Source organism: Lepeophtheirus salmonis, chromosome 7 (genome assembly GCF_016086655.4).
Source record: "Lepeophtheirus salmonis chromosome 7, UVic_Lsal_1.4, whole genome shotgun sequence".
NCBI classification, from domain to species: Eukaryota; Metazoa; Arthropoda; class Copepoda; order Siphonostomatoida; family Caligidae; genus Lepeophtheirus; species Lepeophtheirus salmonis.
In genome coordinates this window covers 33676419-33699662 of record NC_052137.2, presented here as the reverse complement: position 1 = coordinate 33699662, position 23244 = coordinate 33676419, and the positions used below count along the sequence as shown (strand labels likewise).

The following is a 23244-nucleotide window of genomic DNA, read 5'->3' as shown; positions in this document are numbered from 1 at the left end:
GATGGTACAAAATAGTTTGAATTTATCTACCGAAATTCGACTTGCTATTTGTGTTTAAACTTTGAGAACCTCTATGATTTTGCCATCAGTGGCTTCATCAGGGGCAATTTTTTTTTGTTGACTTTCTGGAAAATTTTGTCTGAAACGTTTTTATAAATATATATGAAGTACAAATTTGACAAATAATTTAGAAAAGAAACTTTTCCTAAAATTGTAGAGTTAAAATTTTTCAGACGAGATTAAATTTGAAGGAATAAATCATAAAAAAAATTAAATTGTTTTCTTTTTAAATCATCACATTTAATTTTTTTAGATGAGAGGAATAGTTTTTTTGTGGGAACTATAAAAATATTTAAAAAATGTGGGGCCCAATTGCCCCTATAGTTCGTGTACCGCTAATAGAGGGCGCTCAAGGTTTTTTTTTCTTGTACATCATTCATCAAACATTCCCAATACCATTTAATTAATAATATAAACTATATTATATAGTTAATATATAATGCAAACCGCATATCATTAAAGAAAACGCAGTTGCGGGCATGTGAAAGGATGACGCGCTCTACGTCCGAGAAAAAAAAGAAGTGTACTACATTGCTGTAGTTGTTGTAGTAGTAGTAGTTGTAGTGAGGAGTAGGAGGACTAAGAAGAAGAAGAAGGAAAAAGAAGGAATAATAACAACAACAATAAAATAAATAATAAAAAAAGAAGAAGAAACAATTTGATTTCAGTCGGTATCCCAAAGTGCGAATTCCCTAGTTTTGTTTTTATTTTTTTCCTTCCGTGAATTTTTAAGTTCGTGTGTGTGTGTGTGTTTCAATATACTTCAAATAATATAGAATACATATTTAAACTACTATTTATTTGACTGTGAATCGGCGGATTCTTCGTCTTTATAATATAACCATGGACACAATACTTCCTAGCGGAAATATATTCCTTGAGCTTCAGTCTGTGCATGATACTGGATATTTCAGTGGCACTGTTAGTCCAGAGGAACATTGGCAACAGGTAAAAATACTCCTATTCTGTTTGACTCTCTGATGCAATCCATAATATTTGATTACGATTCACTATTTTTTGATGAGTTGGAAGATTTGGTGAATATATATGTATTCATTATTCTTATATAACAAATGTTGTTTGGATGAAATACATTGACTCTGGCTTGAATGTAGCTTATGACTTGGGCTGTTTTGTAAAGGATTTCGGAAGGAAATGAATATGTACATTATTACAATGACTATTGTTTTTGAAATACAAGAAGCTCTTTTTTACTTTTAATTTTGTGTTTTGTTGCAAAGAAACTATTTTATAGTGTTGTGCCGGGTCCTTATTTAGTACAGAAGCCTGCTGTCCAGGTCAGTTTCGGTCCGTTCCAGTTCAGTCCTAAAAACTTTTAAATTGTAGTCCTTGATGACGTCACTCAACGGTTTTTTTAGTCAGTTCTAGTACTGGCAGGCCGAAGGACTGATAAGACCAGTCCAGGGGTGTCCTCAGGATTATGTATATATATATATTTTTTTTTTTTTTGGGGGGGGGAACTTGGTTTTTGAAATTATTCTTAAAAAAATTTAAAAATTAAATTATTTTGATTCTTTCTTTCAAATATCCACAGCATTTGACGAAATTTTTTATTTATTTAATGTTATTGGTATGCTGGATGACTACATTTTTGACCTCTCCATGCTATTGGTTTTCAATTTTTCACTTAGATACGGAATGGGAGGGCGAACGTAGGACCTCTGTCTAAGTTGAAAACCTATTGTCATCGCTGTGACTCATAGTTCTTTCGCCATTGAGGTAATGGAGGATTTTGGACCGTATTCCACCAATTCCGTCAGGATTTTGTCAAGATCATCCCTTTATTTGATCCTTCCGTCCCTTCTTTTAAAATTAAATTATAAATATTATATTTTTTGAAAACTATATTTAACTATAAATTTAAAATTAAATATTAAATTTTCTAGTAAAAAACAAAAATGCCTTTTTTTTGGGGGGGATTACAAGCCCTTTAGCCTACCCCCTGCGGACGCCCCTGAAGTTATAAGACTGGAACAAATAAGGACTGATAGTCCCAACACTACTATTTTGTAGTGTCACACACACACACGCACGCATGGCACTTTTGACACATTTCATTTCATTTATCTCCATTGAAACAAAATCCTTTTCAAATCCATTCCACTCTTGAAACATTTCCAGTGGGATTCAATTACCCAAATTCAACCGTCCATAATTCAGTCATGGGATGTTTTGGACTTTAAAAAGTGTTTTATTGATGTGGTTTTATTGTTATTGTGAGATATCTTGTGTTATTTGAACAAGAACAGCAATATTTTCAAGAATGAATACAATGCCTTAGGCGTGCGAAAAGCCATTCAATTAGGTATAATTTTTTGAATGAAGAAACAAATACAAACTATTTGTTATTTTCAGGTAGTTCCTCTCACACTCAGGATGACGTTGTCCCACAGAATGCATATATAACAATAAGTACTCATAAGCCGTCATTCTATTAGTCAAAAGTATGACTAGGGTGGCCATAGAGAAATAGCAGATTCCGTCTCGTATACCTAAACTCATTGTGATACTCGTATCTCAATGTAAGACTGTATTTGATTTCTGTAAAAGAGGACTCGTGGCCGGATCAGTGTCAGTTTTAAGGGTTTATTATAAATATTTTGGAATTAATACAATTCAAGAATAAAACAGTAATAAATTTGTATTATTTTTTAATTATTATTATTTTTTTTTTTTGGGGGAGGGCAGTAATATACAGTAAAACCCTTGATACTTGAGTACCCTAACATAAAAGGTTTTTTAAATACAAGGTGATCGTTGGATTTTAAGTTAAAAAAAAAAAAAATTGGGTTGACATACGAACTAGTGGAGGGTTGGCGACATAACGCGAGACCCACTTTAAGTTTTTTTTTCAATGTCACTTCTTGTATGATACATTGCTTTGACTTGCGAGCTCCGTTCAGTAAGGAATTACATCCTTATGCCAAGATATCAATTTTAAAGAAGAAAAGAGGAAGACGGTTCATCCTAGCATCGACTGTTGTTATTCTCGTCTGTAGTTAGATAAGAATCATATTCAGGTTATTAAAATATACATGGATTAGAACAAAAGCAGCAAATATAGGCTGAAAAAATGTAATATTTTAAATTTTATTTCCAAAAAACTAATTTTCTGTGGAAAGCTATGGATTTTTGAAACTTTTCCCCGAAAAATTTAATATTTGAAATTTCATTTTTTAAATATTCTCCCAAAAAGTTAAATTTTTCAATTTTTTTTCCAAAAATTTATTTTCTACGAATAGCTATGGATTTTGAATTTTTTCCCCAAACAATTCAATATTTGAAATTTAATTTTATTTTCCAAAAAAATAAGTTTTCAGTCAATAGCTATGGATTTTAGAAATTTTTATCCGAAAAATTTAATAAATGAGATTTAATTTTTTAAATCATTTTTCAAATTTTTTTCCAAAAAAATTAAATTTTCTGTGAATAGCTATGGATTTTAAAATTTTTTGCCAAACAGTTTAATATATTAAATATAATTTTTTTTCCAAAAAAATTAAATAGCTATGGATTTTGTAATTTGATTTCAAAAAAAAAAAAAAATGAAATGGATTTAAAAATACAAAAATCTAGTGCCCCCCCCTCCCAATATAATCCTGGGGACACCCCTACTTATACAAGTTATAACTTGTCAGAACATAATATACCTATTTACTTTTTACAATTCCTTCCCCCGAAATGCATTTTAATAAGTTTATGAGGATCATGTAAAAGGAAACGTAGGAACTGCGCACTGTTGAGAATATTAAGAAGTTCATTTTATAAGTCTTTTGACATACTATAATATTAGTAATGGAGGGAGAAATAAATAAAGGGATCCAACATCAACCCCCATCGCCGGCGCTATTCATAGAGAACGACACCATTCTGAGTGTGACTCAATCCTCTGGTATTTGTATATAATATGTAGTGTATACATATTATACTAATCCGTCTTATTCGTCTCTTGAGTAAAACATTACACATATGTACAAAGTCTGTTGCCGTTGTACTGTATAGGGAATATACAATTACATTACCTCTTTAGAGGGTCGTTGGTGGTGTTTGTACTCTGTTAATAACAGAGTATTTTAAGAGCATGTACCTTCTCCTTCCAATTCATGATAGAATATCATTATTCATTTATGAAATATTTTATTTATAATGTACTATTAGCAGGGGCGTCCTCACAGGGCGGGCTGTGCCCCATCTCCAAATGGAGGAATTTTTGCTTTTTACTATGCAGAAAATTTAATTTAAATTTAATTAACCAATAAATATGTTAACTGATTGTCTAATCCTTGTTTGAGCATATAACTAATTTACTGTCCTTTGTATTGCTTGCTATTCAGACATGCTACGAGATGGAACGATATTTAAAGGATGAACCCCTCACGTTTCGAGAGGACTCATCCCCGTATAAACTTAGTCGTGCTTCCTTTGATGACGACACGGACTCAGAGGATCGTTTTAGTTTCAATGAAGAAGAAACCTCCTGGTTATCCTTTTTCGGAACAACTTCTCCTCTCAAAGAATCCCCTCCTCCCTCCCTTTGCCATTCAATATCTCCTCCACCATCTTCCTCTTCGAATACGAGTAGCCCACCATCATCTCCAGATACTCCAAAGTCACTGCCAACAACAATAGCAACAACAAATCATCATCTTCATCCAACTAAAACCACGATTCTACGCAAAATCACCGTTTCCCCCATCGTTATCCGATCCTCACCTGCTAAAATCCATGGCTCTGCTTCTATAAAGGCAACGATCCACTCATCAACAACGTCATCCACAACAACAACGTCACCCACGGCGACCTTGGACTCTGCGAAAAGGAGAGTACACAAATGCAACTTTCCTAATTGTGTTAAGGTCTATACGAAAAGTTCCCATTTGAAGGCTCATCAAAGGACACACACAGGTAAAAATCTGAGTTCTTTACATAGTAATTACATGGAAGTACCTATGTACAATATATACATATATGCATGTGCTTAATTGCATTTAAATATGTATGTATTGATATATTCAGAATGAGGGGGGGGGGTGATTTCGTTTTTCATTGTTTTTTTCCTTCTTCTTCGTGGTGGTTAGAAAATCAATAACCATAACTTCCTTCCTGTCTGTCTCTTCTACGTTTCTACGTAGCATTTATCTATCCATGCACATACAACAACTGACTATTGTTAATACTTTATTATGTACCTCTGAACAACGTTGTTATATGAACAAGACTATTCATACAAACATCTTACTTATTTCTTTCAGGTGAAAAGCCCTATCGTTGCTCTTGGGAAGGCTGTGAATGGCGTTTTGCTCGATCAGATGAACTCACAAGACATCATAGAAAACACACTGGTGTAAGACCCTTCAAATGCTGCCATTGCGATAGAAGCTTCTCAAGGTCGGATCATTTAGCACTCCATACGAAAAGACATCTGTGAAGTCCTTCGGGAAAACAAAAAAACAACCCCATAGGAAAAAAATAGGAATATAACTTTTGTTTTAAAAAAAATTAAAAACTCGCATAAAGAAATTGGCTGTGATTTTTATCTAAAAAAAAAAAGAAATAGAAGGATTGATATTTTTTTTTCTTTTTGGATGATGGAATTTTTTCCAAGAGACCTGGAAGAGATACTCTATAATATTGACATTTCTATTAATCTATTATTGGAAAAAATGAAGAAAGAAAAAAAAACAAAAACTAGACAACTGTGATAATATATTTATAATTTTTCTGTGAAATATGTTTTTTTCTTCTTCTTTAAATCTCCTCTACACCAGTGTTTCTCAAACTTTTTTAAATAATCCCAGGACGCATTCATGGGATCCACCAAAGCTATAAAACAAAGTAACAAACCAGGCTTGAGGAGCTTGACAAGATTTCATTGCATAAGAAATACTTATCCCCCTGCAAAATGTCGTTTCTTCAATTGTGTATTAGTAGAACCGTAATTAAATGAAAGAAGGAATTGAATTGAAAAATTGTGTAGTAAACGTCAGAAGGAGTTAAAAGAACTTTATTTATTAACAATTATTATGATAACATACAACCAGTAGATCACTCTAAAAAAATATTTTAATCCTTTAAGACAGGCATGGCCAACCTTTAGATATAATGGGCTACATTCCCACTTGAAATCATTTAATAGGCCACAAAACCAATTAAATTAAATTTCATGAAAAATGGCCTCATAAAACAAAACTATTAAGTACATACTTTATTTCAAATTTAGGCTAAATATAAAAAAATGGTAAAATCTAATTTTTTAGAGCCAAATTGCTTCAAAAAAGCCCCTGTTCAGGGGTACGTAGGCTTAGATATATATATATATAGGTAGGGGTATTGGTTTGTATGAATTTTTTGAAAAAATTAAAATTTTTCCTCTAGTGCATAATTTGCCAAAGGGCCACAGGTTGGACATCCTTGCCTTCAAACATTCATTACCCTCATATTTTAATTTAATTCCTTCATTCATTTCATAACTGTTTTACTCCAAAAAATCGCTCACATTTTTACCAACTACGTGGGGAAATAGGAAAAGAAATAAAGAGTGTCCATGTATACAGGCATTACTTTATCATTAGTATTTCTTTTTCCGGAATTAACCTTGTAAGTTCTATTAAAAGGGTGAATCCATAGAGAATGTGTAGTTAGTTATATAATAGTTCAACACGTTTCTAGCAGGTACAAAAGCATTCTCTTAGCCAACTTAATTTGGGACAAAAAATGGTCAAGTGGCCATCATTTATAGTTCTTTGGTACCCTTGGTCCGGTGCGTACTTTTAACACGGTCACTCCACAGTTTGAGAAGCAATGCTCTATACCAAGAGGTTTTTAAACTCTCTCAAAATTACTTTTAAAAAAACTAAGAATTTAAACATCATAAAGTTAAGATAAAATATTGATTTTGTTTTTCTTAAAAATCCCCCAGATTTAAAAAAAATCAAATCTATAGTCATTCAGGCTATGTGACGCCGGGAGAGAGGTTTGACACCCCCTTGACTATTTTTTTTTTGCCAAAATATAAAAGTAGGCTGTGAAAATTTGGATTTTTTGGGGATTGCAATTTGAAATTAAGAAAATTGATTGCTCTTAATTTTTATTTATTCGTTTTTTTCCCCCAAGAAATGGTCCAAGTTTAGTCAAAAAGCCTCTCCTTTCTCCCTAAGAAACCACCTTAGAGACGGCCCTGTACCCATAATGGCCCAAGAAAAAAATTTCTACAGTTTGAAAGCCCCTAAAATTACCAAAAATTAGAAATACATAGAACACTTGGAGCCCGTATATCCTTGTGTGCGTGGGTCAATGCATTTGTTTCATTCACGTCCTTGAGAAAAATAAAATTGTACAAGTTATTTGATTTTTATATTCAGTTTGTATCATTATAACTCAAATGATGATGAATGAGGATGTAACTCACTCTAATTGATGAAAAACAAGGATTGTATATGTAAGCTGTTTACATGAGGGGACTGTTAACTATCTGTTGTTTAAGCCACACCATCTGTTAATTATAATCATTGGGTTTTTTTTTTAAAGTGATGAGTTTATCTGATGGACCTTTTGTACGACATAATTATATATTTCATTTGTAGAATCTGATTGTTAATCAAAGACGGCAACACAGAAAAAAAAGGAGCTTTATTTAAATTATTAATATTTTTAATTTTTCATGATATTTTGGCTTTGTTTACTTCTTGGATCCTATATAGCTATACCTATTCGGTATGCCCCATTTCTACTACTTTTAAACAAGAGTGTGTTACATAGTATAATATACATACTTATTAAATACCTATATATTTTGAACATGTTATTATTTTTATTTAAATGCTATGATGTTAAAATCTTATTATTACGATCAGTTTTTGTCTTTTATTTTTTGACAATTTTTTTGATTAATAACTATATATTATATGTACACATATTTATATTATAAATACTATATTTTTCTCTTGCTTATAAATGAATTATTACATTCATGGATATTAATTATTATCAATCGGTATATACATACATTATCACAGAAAATAAAATACATTATTGTATACGCCGTAGTAATGGGTTACTTATTACTTAGTTAGGTAGTTAAATCCCTTGCAAGAGTTTTTAACATTAATTGGAGTTGTGTAGTTATTAGTACACAAAATAATTAAAGTTTTATAATAGATATACGGTGAGTCAACACATAAACAAATCTTGAACAAAAATAAAAGAAATAGGAAAATATATATTTTTTACAACATAGATATATACAGTTTGCCAATATATGTACCAATTACCAGATTAAAAAAATAAAACTAGAGTCTGAAAGCTTGATAGATTTAGATTAACTTAATTTAATAAAATCACTTCTAGCCTCAATTATAGTCTCCATACGAGGCCGTAAGCGCAAGCAGGTCTTTGCCACTTGGTCACTTAGTAAATCCTGGAATTCTTTCTTGATCCGACTGATAAGTTCGTTCTTGGTGTTGCAGGGCGTTCGGTTAGTTTTTCTTTATATCACACACCACACAAAAAGATTCAGATACGGCGAGTTTGGAGGCCAAAAGTCCGGTGAGATAAAGTCATAAAAGTTGTTTTTGAGCCATTTGAAACTTTTTTCGAGGTGTGGCTTGGAGACTAGTCCTCCTATCTCATGTAAGGCCCCCATTGGCAACCATATTGATCCAGGGGCTTTATCTTGATCTCTAGTACGTACAGGTATGTATCAGTGATGACCTTGGAGGAACACATGAGTAGCTTGACGTGGCCTTCAGAGCTAACCACCCTAAACACCAACACGTGAGGTGGCAACTTCGTTTGCATGACCTTTAAAGTCCACAAATTTCCTCCTAAGTATACGAACGAACGGACCACTAAGTCCCAGAGATCGAGCAATTGTTATGTTGTTGCTCCCGGTGCGGATTCTAGTTATGGTTTCTTGCCTTTTCCAGATATTTGGGATAGCAAATTCATATATTGATTCCATTTTTCCTACTTCTGCAAGTTTTGACACGCTATCTAATAAACAAAAATAGCTTCCCAAGTCCCTTGTTTGCTCAAGAGAGCGTGCCAAAATGATGGCATAGATAGCTTGCGTAGAATGTACCGTAGAATATTTCATGAGCCCATTTCGGTGAATTTAAGACATTGTATTCAAATTTCTGGTATGAGTTGATATACTCAAGATTATTAGATATATTTTTAGCCTTTATTATGATCCGCATGGCCTTTTCAATCAAATTAATCCATTTATATTTATTTCATTGTGACGATAATTTGTAGTTAGTATTAATTCCTTAACAGATTAATCTATTTTTCAAATCCTTTTGTTTCTTTGATAGAGTCAAATTCTAAAAAATAACACTTATTTATTGTAAAAAAACTGGGATAATTTAATATAAATTTGGTAGCCCTGATTTATGAGAGATAGCATATCAGCTATCGATTTTGGGAGATGGGAGAGTCATCTAGCTGCTGCAAGGGAAGTCGAAATGACGAAATTGAAGACCCATGGATCTTGAATCAGTGAATTGGTCGATCCTCTGGAAAGGCTACATCTTAAAAACAATCCATGAATCCCTTTCGTTCCTCCCAGTAGAAGTAATCATGATCATGGGTTAATATCGATTAAAGAGGCCCCAAACTCCCTCCCACTTCGTAGTCCCAGCCTAATCTTATCTGTCAACTTGACATTCACAATTCTTTATTTTCAATTCACTCTTTACTAACTGGTTTAACCATCTGAGTACTCTAAATCCATGATAACCTCACTGAAACAATACTTCTTTTATTCACCTAATTTTTCTTTTAAGACAAGATGTCCTATCTACCGCAAAAAAAAAAAATAATAATAATAATCTCTTGTAATATGCATTAATGCAATTTACTGTGATTTTAAAGGATTAAACTTAGTAATCTGTTGATAGAAATAGTCGATAAATCGTTAAAGGATACAAATGTAATCTAGACTCAGTTTTGAGAAAAAATATTAAACCTTGCTTTTGTGTTGACGAAGTATGTATATATGCAATACATATCCACGATTGGGGACAGGTGCTCTGGTCCCGCTCTTTTAGTCCAACTCATTAAAATTTCTGTCTGCTCTATCAAAAAAGGACGCATATTATTCTAAAACGGACACAGATGATTCTTTCTTTTTTCATTAAGTAGTTAGAGTCCTCAAATCCTTTTTCAAATTCCCCCTCTTAAAACAATAAAAAGTCATAAATATTTTCTTAGGCAGAGGTGAGGAAACTACGGTCTATGAGCTGCACGTAGCCCGACTAACAGATTCTATCAAGTGTTGTAAATTGATTCAAGTAAAGTATTACATTTGCATCTAGACGAATAAATCTCATAGCAGTATATATATTTATCTCCCAAACTTCCCTTTTAAAAGTTAAAAGAGAAAAGACACGAAATTATAAATTTAGCCAATTCTCTCCAAATATCAGTTTATTCAAGTTCAACCAATAAATATTCATAAAACACCATAAAGGGATAAGATAATTAAAAAAATGACAGCGGACTTTAAAAAAATACATAGGAGTGGTGGATGCCTGAGGATATCATAAATATAAATAATTTTTATAACTATTCTAGTTTGAGTTTAAAAAAAAAAAATATAACTTTAAAAAATGTAGTTCTCTAAATGTCGTTCTTTAAAGATTGAAATTTCCTCATAAACAAACTTTTCAAAGAAAAGTTTGTTTATTCCTTCTCTGGGAAATAACAAAGAAAATACAACTTTTAGCAAATGAAACCCTCTAAGATGAATATCAAGAGACAATATTAATTTATCAACAGGATCTTAGAAGTCATTATTGATATGACTATTTACAATACATGGTTGGTAGGATAAACAACCGTCTTCTTTTACTCGAGAATACACCCTCTTTTAGTTGCCCAATCTATATCACGTCGTTACCTTGATTATATCAGGCAACATTTCCTCCGAAGAGAAACAAAAAAAAAGGCCAAAAATCTTATGATAATTAGCCAAATAAGCCAATGATACAAAATGCTATATATCTCTTATTAATCACAGACTAACACCGTCATATTACTTCTTTACTATTCTTAAAATGAATTATATACCTATATATTTCGTAATATTGAAATCTACATAGTAAATTATTCTATCCTGTATTATAATATTGCTTCGTAATGTTTTATTAAAAGCGTATCTATAAATTTGTTTTGCTATATGATAGTCAAAATTTCCTCATCTAAATAATAAAATGGCCAATATATATATATATTATAAACCAGGGATTCTCAACCTTTTTTTAGTGATGTACCACTTCTAGGATATTTGTTCAACAAAAATTAAGCATTTTTAGCTTCAAGGGGATTTGGTTTTTGTTTTTTTCAAAAAAAATAATCAAAAAAAAAAAAAATAATAATTAAAAAAAAAATTCAATAATAAAAATTGTATGAAAATATTTCAATGATTAAATTATTTCACAAAAATTTCAATATGTTAAATTTTTACAAAAAAAAAAAAAATCAAAAACCCATAGCTATTCACAAAAATTTAAGTTTAAAAAAAAAAATCAAAATCCACAGTTTTTCACAAAAAAATAAAAATTTTTGGAAAAGAAATTTAAAAATCCAATACTATTTACAGAAAAACATATTAAAATCAAATGTTACATTTTTGGAAAATAAAAGAAATCAAAAATCCTTAGCTATTCACAAAAATTTAAGTTTTTTTTGGAAAATCAAAATCCACAGTTTTTCACAAAAAAATGAAATTTTGTTAGAAAAAAATTTAACAATTCATTACTATTTACAGAAAAATATATTATATTTCAAATCTTAAATTTTTTTGGAAAAAAAAATCAAAAATCCTTAGCTATTCACAAAAATATAAGTTTCTTTGGAAAATCTAAATACACAGTTTTTCAAAAAAAAATGAAATTTTTTTGGGAAATTTTTTACTATTGTCAGAAAAATATATTATATTTGAAATATTAAATTTTTCGAAGAAAAATTCATACATTAAATTTTTTAGTAAAAAATAAAAATCCCTAATTTTGGGGGAGGGCTAAAACCCGTTCAGAACACCTCCTCCGGACGCCTTTCAGTCATGTACCCCTTACAAACATTCTTTTAAAATTTCAAGTACCCCTGGATTGCCTCCAATTACCCTGAAGGGTACGCGTACCCCTTATTGAGAAGAACTGTTATAAACGACGAGGGATCAACAATAAATTGTATTCCTGTTCTTTTGGAAATGGAACATAAATATAGAATAACTTATTGCCTTGTTTTTTGATCAAAAAGAATATATTATGAAATAGCCATGACGTATCAAACGAGAGGAGGGAATCAATAGCTGAAAACAAAATACATAGGGTACACCGTGATATACATAACTTATTTACTTCTCATGTCAGCTCGCCTCTAATTTAGTAAACGTCATGTGAGCTAAGCTTTTGCATTATTGTATTTAGTAAGGGTATGTTTTCTTTTTTAAACTCATAAAATTCCCAAATTTATTAATAAGGTCTAATTAATATTCATACCAAAAAAATCCAAAATATTGAGAATCAAAGTTTATGGATATTTGATTAAGTTTATTAATTTAAAAACAATATATTCCTCATTAAAAACGACATTCCTTGCGCAAGCACATTGCCGAACGATCACTTTGTTGAAAAAAATTAATAAAAATACACTATGATAATTCATACTGTAAAACTATTTAAATATGATTTCCATTCCTGTTACTCAAATTTTAACAGATTAAATGTTTTATTCTTTGCCAGAAATCGCAATTATTCAGTGTTAATTGAGTTATTTCATTATGATGATGCTTCAACAGTTGGCTCGAACTTCTATTAGAACCGTTGTGAGAAAAATTAAGAATAATTATCTGACGCGTCTTCAAGGGGAGGGCTGGAGGGGCTGTAGTCTTCCCCGCCATATTAAAGAACTTTGCTTTTTACTAGAAAATTTAAATTTTGATTTTTTTTTTAAAAAGTTTAATATTTGAAATTTAATTTAATTGTACGAATTTTTGTTCCAAAAAAATAATTTTTCAAATATTTTTTCTAAAAATTTAATTAATAGTAATAGCTAGGGATTTTTTTTTGCACATTCTTTATTTTGTTTATATACAATAAAACATATGTACATGTATAAATTAATCGGAGCATTGGCGTAAAAAGTACATAACTAAACATAATAGGTTATATTTAATGCTCCAGGGTAGAATTTCAACAGTAAATATGCAAGTTAACAATCATGATAAATATTTGTAAAAATGTCTTAACACACTTTTTAAAATACTTAAGCGATTCCGTGAAGTTGATGGAAGGTACCGGATTTCTTTTCCTGCAAAATTCCAAGAAAAAATTAAAAAAAAATTAATATTTAAAATTTAATTTTGGTCGTTATTTTCCAAAAATTTAAATTTTCAATTTTTGTTCACAAAAAATTTACTTTTTTTGAGTAGGATTTTTGAATTGATAATGAAAAAAAAATCGTCATTTAGCAAACGGTCAGCAGTATCCTAGAGCCCTGAAACTGATGGAACCATATTTTTTCTCTTTTAGAGATCGAAATATTGTCATTCATCACCCCTAGAGTTGTATAAAATAATATGACTCTTCATTGTACGAAATTTTTATCTAGTTTGCAATTTAAAAGTTTATTTTGATCTTTCCAACGCTGTTATAATTACTTTTTAATTCTTCAAATAAGAATGTAATTAATTAGTACCCAATAATGTATGTACTTATGAAAGGAAAAGAGTAACACTATGGATTTGTTGCAGAGTTATAATTGTAAGTCCAGATTGGACTCGGAGTAGAATTGAGGATCGACATCGGAATAGATCCTGTATATGTTCAGGCTAGATGAGGAGTGGTTTACTTCTTATTTCCAGGGGTGTCCGCAGGATTATATATTTTTTGACGAAGGGGGCAGACTTGGTTTTTTGGTTAAAAAAATTATTTTTTTCGACAAAATTAAAAAAAAAAATTTTTTGGGAAAAAAATTCAAAAATTAAATTTTTTAAATTAAAATTCAAAAATCCATAGCTATATAGCTTAATTTTTCGGAAAAATATTTGTAAATTGAATTTTTTGGGTAAAAATTCCCAAAATTTAATTTCAAATATAAAATTTGTGGGGGGAAAAAATAAAAATCCATCGTTATCACTCAAAATTAAATTTTTTGGAAAAAAAATTGATAAATTAAATTCTCTGGATTCTTTTTCAAAAATCCATAGTTATTCACAAATAATCAAATCTTTTTCTCTGCTGCTTAATTTGACGAAAAAATTTCTAGTAAAAAACCAAAAATTCCAAGTTTGGGGAGGGGTCCAGCCTACCTCACGCGGAGTTACCTGATTTCTTTCCTCTTTTAGCTTGTCACATCAAATTTAATGGAACCTCATGACAAATAAGTTGCTCTCCTTTCAAATATTTTTCAAACTGTGAGGGTGACCACTTTCATTTTCTTTTTAAAATATCAGCTGTTGTTCTTTTTTACATTCGAAACTCCTTACAATTTACAAGCCTGCTCATGAATTTGATTTTTCTGAGAAGTAAAAAGGTCCAAGGAAAAACAAAACAAAACTAAAAGTGAATGTATTTTCCTCTCTGTTTCGTTCTTTCTTAGCAGATCATTTAACTAATTTACTTAGAAAATAATATGTTGAATACAATCCGTGCTTTTTTTATGCTCCATTTATTCGATAAATGGAATTAACAACAACGATGACTATAATAATAAAAAAGAAGTAAAAAAGGCCATTAAATCTCCCCCCTCTCATACTCATTGTAGTTTCCTTCTACCTCATTTGGGATAAGGATCTTGTAGGAATGGTTGTGTATATTGTATATACGAGTATATATACATTTGGTCCCCTCATGAATGACAAGCTATCTAAGAAAAGAACAATAATAATAGATCAAAGTACTGCGACATTGTTCCTTCACTCCTCTATTTAAAATGTAAATTTTTACCACATAGAAAATTAATTTCTTGTTGGATATCAGAGGGATAAAAAATTTAAAGTGTTCATGTGAAGAAGAAGTTGACGGCCTCTTGGCTAAAAATAAAAAGGTAGTGATGAAAATTGCGTGTATTTTGGGCATGTTAAAAAAAAGAAAACGAAATTCAACATGGTAACCCTGATCATTTGAATAATTTTTTGAGGAGAGCAGATTAGATGCCATGACATTTTATTAGATTAGCTACTCCGAGTCCAACAAGGACTTACAATTATAACTCTGTAACATATCCTTAAGGTTATTCTTCGTCTTTTATGGGCACAAACGAATGTTCAATCATGTGTTGAATATAATTGAATGTAGTAGAATAGTAAGTTCACTACTCAGGAGTTCAATAATAATGACAACAAATTTGGAAAAGAAAATTCATTCGTCCGATTATCAGGTCCAAGAAAACAACAACTAAAAAATAGATACGATTTTGCAATTAATCTGATAAAATGAACTTATTTATTGCGAGCAATAATGCCCGTCATTACCTGAAGTAATTAGATGTCGGCTAAAAGACAAATTTTGATTTAATGATGTAGAAGATAAATCCCCAAGAAATTGTCAGTGTTACTCTCAGTTTCTTATGAGCAAACTCAGACGTAGTTACGCAATACTTAAATGTTATCTCCTCAAGAGTAATGGAAAAATAATAATAGCTTTAGGAAATATAAATAAATATGTTAGAGTTAAAGTAAGAAATCCGTTAATATGCAAAATAACCAGTTAATGTGCATAATAACTAAACAAGATCGTTAATGTGCATAATAACTGAAAAAAATAGTTAATGTGCCAAATCATTAAAATAATAAATTTCACAGTATACTCCGAGGCTCTTTCCAGAACAAAAAATGGTGCTCGACTCATGGGATATGCAGCATGGATAGCGTCTCTGATGATATTACATTAGTTGGTTAGTCGCGTTATGAGATGCACATATTGATATTTTTTATTTCAAGTATCTACACTCAAAAATGACTTACTAAAAGTATATATACAAACTTTAGTGGGCATTTGAACTTTATAGAATACCAGAGAATATGTGTTTTTAGTTATTAATTTGAATTGAAATGTGAAAAATTATACCATCAATATATGGACAATCTAAAGAATATGTCATTTTTTTACATTATCCTCATCAAAGGACTCTAAATTCTTCATCTCATTTTTGAGTTGCAACTTGTACATTTTGTTTGTACGAGTTATAATTTGTACAAAAGGACACGACATTTATGTATATTCATGGATTACACAATAGGCCAGCAACCTTCATATTATCACTTTGTAAATATAACATCATAAATTAATAACTATTCTTCCATTTAATTGAAAAGAAGATTTAAATATTACTTTAAGTTTAAATGTTTAAAAGTGATGAATCATGATTACAGCGAAAGAGAATTATTAAGTTGAAATATAAATATACTTAACTACATAAAATAGTTAACATATTAGAGGTTTTTAAAATGATCGAATCTCTGAAATGTGGCATTATTAGAGAGGTTGCAGGATTTTAAACCTTACAAATTTAAATTATAAAATACTTTAACAAGGCATGGAATAGCTAAAATAAACAAATACATTAGTGGTCATCACAAATAGAGCCACTCGTATTTAATAAATCTTATAATTATTTTCAAAATTTGCATATTTTGAAAAACTTTATTACGAAATTAAATAAATTATAAGGTTAATGATGATTTGTAGCTGATAAATAAATATAAATGACTGGAACAGCTGGGGAAAAAACAACATTACTTAAGTAAGATTTTTATTCAATAATATTATTAGACTGCATAATGAATATACTAAAAAGTATATATGTATAATGTACAATTTTGATATGTTTCTTTGATCAGCATTAAGTAGTATAATCTTTCTTATCAAAGTTTTTCTTCTGATAACTTTGCCGAAAAGGATCTCTCTTTTTTTGTATCAAGACATAATATGAATGCAGAACGCATTTTTCGTATATATGATGTCTGCTTTGTTACAAAAACTATGATCAAATCTACATTATTCTTTTATATCTCCCACCTCATTCAGCTGAGTAGTAGTAGCAAAAAATAAATATTCATTGCTTTTTGAATTGATAATTAATTTTCCTAGGATATGGTTATTCTAAATGTCTTTCTAGAAATGGTTAACGAATAAAGTCTTCTTGTGGAGTAAAACTAGTAAATATAATACTTCTGATAATGTAAAGAGGCCACCTACGTCTACTATATATTTTAAGGAGTTCAGCATGAGAGATTTCTCGGTATTAAAAAGATAAGCATAATCGGCCCTAACATTTTGATGGACGTTATCTATTTTCTCTCCTTGAAAGTCGATGGGAACTTATGTTATTATAATATATTAATACATAACTCGGATGATTTGTTTTTACATGTCGGAGAAATACAAAAATCTGGCATTCTTAATGAGCAGATTCGTCCGCAGGATTATATTTATATATATATATATTTTTTTTTTTTTTTTTGGGGGGTTTATTAGTGGAATTTTGTTTCAAAGAAACTCCAATTTTTTTGAAAAAAAAAAAAAAATTTAAAAATTTAATTTGTAGGAAAAAATTTCTAAAATAAACTTTTTGATTTTTTTCAAAAATCCACAGCTATTCAAAAAAATTAATTTTTTGAAAAAATATTTCAAAAATCCTCAGCTGTTCAAAAAAATTCCAAAAAGGAAATTTTATAAAAAAAAAAAATATATATATATATTTCTATTAAAAGCATATATTCCTTAATTTGAGGGGGCTAAAGCACTTCAAGTCCACCCCCTGCGGACGCCCCTGATGAGGGAGCGCCTATTAAACCCACGCATATTGAGCTCAGAAGAATCATTTTTCCTGAGTATGTTTTTAATTCTGAGTAGTCACTCCATCCTTTTAAGACGTTTTTAGAGCTATCATTTTTGAAAAGATACTAAATTATAAAATTCTGAGACACTGTTTCCATCCCCGTGCTTGACGGTGGAGATGGAGATTTTTTGGGCTATACCCGGCTTTTTTATTTCTCTTAATACTTTATGTTTGTACATATAATGAATTTTCCTACTAAAAAAACCTACCATTAAAATAGTTATTTATTTTGTTAGTGTGGAAAACTACAGAATCGCAAGGGATCTAATACTTTTTTCTCTACTGTATGTATGATTGGATGATGTACAATGCAAGTTCATTTTCTGCTTCTTTGAAAATGATTTATTGCTCGTACTATGTAGCAGAGTGGGGAACAATAAAAAAATAATAATGCATTAACTAACTTATAATATATCCCCTCTTCTCCCACTCAAGGAAGATGTGAGTTATACCTATTTTTCTACTTTAGTGCTCTTGTAGTAGGGGGGTTCATCAAAATGAGTAAATTCAATTTTAGCCCAACTTTTAGGATGCAAAATGATTTTTTTAAGCACTCTGAAAAAAAGAGAGAGAAAAAAAAACCCGGGCAAAACACCCCCTCCCCCAAATTACTTTTTCACTCATTAATGTGTAAAGTACACAGGCTCTGATTGTTTGAGTATCTGAAATATTTCCTTGGCTTACAATTTGTTTTTCTTCATAATGAAAAATAAGGATTATATTGTTATACCTCACTTTAGAAAAGGAACTGTAATGAAGCTTTTTAAATGCAGCAACATACCTTTTATAATTCAAACTTCCAAAGAGTTCAACAACAGAACTTTAAAATTAAAACTTCTGAATCCCTTTACAGATAGAGAATGTTATTAAAAAAAAGTCATTTTCAAAATGGCTATAGAAGTAAAAAAAAACGCCATTTGAAGAATGAAACTTTAAAAACATAATTTTTTCCTTATAATGCAACAGAAGATTGAATTATCAGGTCTGGCTAAAAAAAAGGATACCCTAGTACACGCTAAAATAAAAATTTAGAAAAAGTTGACCTTATTTGTGACGTTTGATCTTTTTATAACCTTAAAGCTGTACTTTATAAATGTGAAATGTTATATAATTATTGCTTTAAACATAAAGAGGCTTTAATAATCTCTACATTCGCGAGTTTCTTTTTATTACTATGAAAATAATAAAAATAAATACACATTATTGGTTGAAAAAGTAACTTTGGGGTAGGGAAGGGGGGTGGTTTGGCAGGATTTTTTTTTTTTCATAGTGCTTAAAAAATCTATTTTACATCTGAAAAGTTGGCTAAAATTGTATTTGATTTTAACACCAACCCCCACCTCCTTCTTGTAGGTACATCCAGCATGATATCTTTTCTATTCCTTGAGACAAGCTCCAGGGACAAAACCTGAATGTGTCCAAGGGGTTTATAAACTATACAATGTACGAGTATATAAAGGTATGTATTAAACTAGTTCATGAATAAAAGTGCGTACAAATATATGACATTGTCTTTTGGCCTTAATGTGGGAGTTTAATTTTTCTCTTCTTCTTCATGTTCCTAAAATAATATACACATATATTATATGGAATGTAGGCAGTGAAGACGTTCTACTAAAGTGTGCATGTGGGCATCTTCCTGGAATCATGTATACATTGAAAGGTATACACTATGTATATCTATAGTAGACCGGGGTAGTTGTAACTAGTAGTGTGTAAGTTCTCATATAGGACTCCTGAAGACTGCAGTCCCGTCCCGTTCAGTCCTAGAACTTATAACGTTCCATCCTTGATTATGTGAATCAACTTGTTTAAAAATCAGTTCCAGTAAGTCCTTATTTATTTTGCCCAGTCCAACCTTAGGAACGGCCCTTCGGACTGTCAGTACTTGAACTGGTTAAAAAAATAGACTAAAAAGTTGAGTGACGTCATCAAGGATATCATTTTATAAGTTTTTAGGACTGATATACAGGACTGAAGTGCAATCTTCAGTCCTAAATAAGGACTGATAGGTTGGTTTGACTTAAACGTGCTAAAATTAAACACAATATACATAACTATAATTTCTGAACTTCCTAAAGGTCTGATACCGACTAAGTTTATTAAAAACTATATGAGCCAGAAGTTTTTGCACAAATTGCATTTGAATACGATCTGTAAAATGTTGCAGTAGAGATTGAGGATGGTCACAACAGTTAAAAATCGAGTTTAAGTAATGAATTTAGAAAATTATTCTCGATAATATTTTTTGAAGAAAAAATAACTAGACCTTGCAATGATTAACGAACAGTTGTTGCAATTGTCTCCTTTGCTTTGAGTGTTACATGACCTAAAATTTCTGGAAAATAAGTACGTTTTGATAAGTTTATAACAGCTGATAGCAAAAGAATCCATGATTCAAATAATATAAGTTAGAGAAGAAAATTATGAAAAACTTATTACAAAGATTTGCTTAGCCCAAAAAATAGTTTTAACACTAAAAATTAGTATTTATCTACTTTTGTTTTTTAGAAAATAAATTTGGAATCATAAAATACAAAATCGAATCCTTGTTTGAAAAAAACAACAACCAAACTAGAGGTCTTTTTAAGAATATATTTTTTTCAAAATTAATTTATGACAACTTTATTTTGTATAATCAACTGTCGGGCGAGGCAAATGTCCTAATAAAACCGTCTTTGACTCGGGCTACTGCTATTATTAATTAATACTTTTCACAAGTGTCTCTTTTGCATTGAGTTTTACAATCCCTAAAATAATTTTCTCCTTCATAAGTCAGTTTTAATGTTTTGATAAGTGTATATCAACGGATAGCAAAAGAATCAAAGATTCAAAAGTAAAATAAAAAAATAATTTTTTATTACAAAGATATTGTCCAAAAAAATTAGTTTATCCCTAAAAAGGATAAGTTGACAAAATTTATAAATGTTTTTCCACAACGATCTTTTATTTTGTTTGTTTGGCCAGCTGGCGTAACTTTATTCATATCAAACATAAACATCCCTACATACTCCAAAAGGAAAAAGATTCACACACCACAAAACTGAGATTTGTAATACTAAGAAACACGGGAAAAAGCAGAGTCATCAAAATTTAAAAATAATGCTAAAAATAAGAAAAATAAAATTAAAGATAAAAATAACCACACAACAATTATACATGAAATAACATTATAAACTTTTGTCTTTTTTTTAAATAAGGGCTAGTCTATCTCCTTAATAACTTCAAAATATAATGAGGATTATGTTTGTAAGGTTGGAGTCTTTCTTAGCAAACAGTTTATGCAAAAAGAACTAACTTTTGGCTGTAATGGCGTTTCCTACTTCCCACAATAAATTCCTAAAAATATATCTCCGTCAGTCACTCCTTTTAAAGCCCACAGTTCCGGAAGATATGATCAGTAATATCGCTCGCTACATTGCAAAACAGGAAGATGCTCCCCTGGTCCTTGAAGAATTTGCTCTCCATCTTCAACGTTCCTGAGATATTGAAACCACTAATCAGAATATGTCAAATATTTATTCTTTATTCTCTGCATGAAGATGAGAAAATCACTCACATAGATCTACAAGGAACTCTTCAACACTGAACCAGAACACTCTCTCCTACTAGGAAGACTCTTTTAAACTGAACTATAGCCCTGAAGTATGGCACTTTCCTTCGGGAGAAGAAGGGTCGCATAGGACGTCCCCGAGAAACTCGGAGCCTTTACAACATCAACCGTGTTTTCGACCAGATCTACTCCAACAACAGTTGAACACTCGACTAGTTGTAATAGACGGTTATCTACCTTAAAAAAACGTTCATCAGTTCCTGATGCACGATCCAAGGTAAAAATAGCTCTTAAATATCTGCATACCCCTCAAACTGTCGGAGAGGAACAAGATTGGTAGTTCAAAGTGCTGCAAAGACCTCATCAAGAGTAATCTAGGGCATTAAACAACCCTACAACATCCCCAACTAACCTTAATGGGTTTTTTCTGTTCAGGAAGATCAAAAATCTACTCTGGGTGACGATTTTGACGCCCCTGAAGAAGTTCTGTCTGGAGAGTAGCAGCGATGAAAAAGTTGAGAGAAGAGGAACTCTTGGATCCAGTAAAAAAGTTACGGGACCACTGTCATGACCAGGGTGACTATGTAATATGAATGTACCTTTATTTTAGTGTTTTTATAAAAGTTCGAGTTTTAATGGTACAATCAAATTATTTATGACTCGCCCTAACACAATTATAATGTAAATTTTGTGGATATAGCTTTTTTGACATTCCAGAAAATTGAGCTTGTTCTAACACAGTTCTCTGCATATTCTATCACCCTTGAGTCCATAAGTATCTCCTTTTCAATTCACCCTTTACCCTTTCATGCAGGTAGGTATTTTGTCTACAATTTGAGAGTATTTATAGGAAGTTGCTCTAGTTTAAATCAGGAGAATTCATGTCTTGGCAAATATCTTGTGTAAACATAAAAGATAAGAGTACATACATATTAATAGAGGAGTTAGTAACAGTCGTCTGACCTCATTCTTACTAATTTAATGTATGTATATGTGCAAAAGTTGATGAAATCCCTGATGAGAGTATGATGAAAAAGTAATAATTGATGATAATGATATTATTATTGCAGGGTTCTGAATGACCTGTTGTTTTTTTGTGCTTTGTTTGTTTAAAGTACATATTATTTAGAACCATCGATTGGTTTATAGATCGATATGATATGCAAGCACTATTGATTAGTGTTGGATCGGTATAAAAAAGATGATAAGACTTTAATTCTATCAGTCTGTTCCTAATACAATTTGTCAGTATAGTCCTATAATAAAGTTGGATTAGTCCTAGGATTGATTGCCTAATCAGTCTTTTCCTCCCTACTTTTAATCTTTTTGTTAGCGGTCCGATCTTTTTATCATTTAACTGTCCTAAGTACCTATACCTGCAGGCCTACGGTCTTTAGCTAGGATTGAATAATATTAAAACGAAGAAAATAATAAAGGATAGTTAGAACATATAATAATAAGTTCTAGCCACACATCTTCTATTTTAAACTTACATTGAAAAAGGTTATGTTGAACAGCTGAACACAGTTCACGGCAGCCTATTTTTATAACTTTTAAAAAACAATTTTAGTACCGTAAAAATTTACACTTTTAGTATTTTCTGTTGAAAAGATAAAATATTGTATTATGTATTAATACAATTTGTTTTATGGAATTTATACCTAAATGGGCTCCTCTGTGACGTCATCAAAATAGCCAGTAAACAAAAGCAAAGAAATCTCTTATCGACACACCTTATATATAATCTTCTTGGCTAATTTCGT

The 23244-nt window shown here is 30.7% G+C and overlaps 1 protein-coding gene across 1 annotated transcript; it reads left to right on the top strand.

Annotated features, from left to right (window-relative positions):
• Window positions 1-607: 607 nt before the first annotated feature.
• On the top strand, window positions 608-8117 carry LOC121121668 (Krueppel-like factor 6). Its single transcript, XM_040716633.2, has 3 exons — window positions 608-1008; window positions 4416-4986; window positions 5334-8117. The coding sequence occupies exons 1-3, from the start codon at window positions 904-906 to the stop codon at window positions 5507-5509; spliced, it is 852 nt and encodes a 283-aa protein (XP_040572567.1). The 5' UTR covers window positions 608-903; the 3' UTR covers window positions 5510-8117.
• The last annotated feature ends 15127 nt before the right edge of the window (window positions 8118-23244 follow it).

Excerpts from the sequence above, each read along its gene's own strand:
- LOC121121668 (XM_040716633.2), top strand. The coding sequence starts at position 904 with ATGGACACAATACTTCCTAGCGGAAATATATTCCTTGAGCTTCAGTCT. Across the intron at positions 1,009-4,415 it reads CAGAGGAACATTGGCAACAG|ACATGCTACGAGATGGAACG; the intron begins GTAAAAATACTC and ends CTTGCTATTCAG. Across the intron at positions 4,987-5,333 it reads TCATCAAAGGACACACACAG|GTGAAAAGCCCTATCGTTGC; the intron begins GTAAAAATCTGA and ends TATTTCTTTCAG.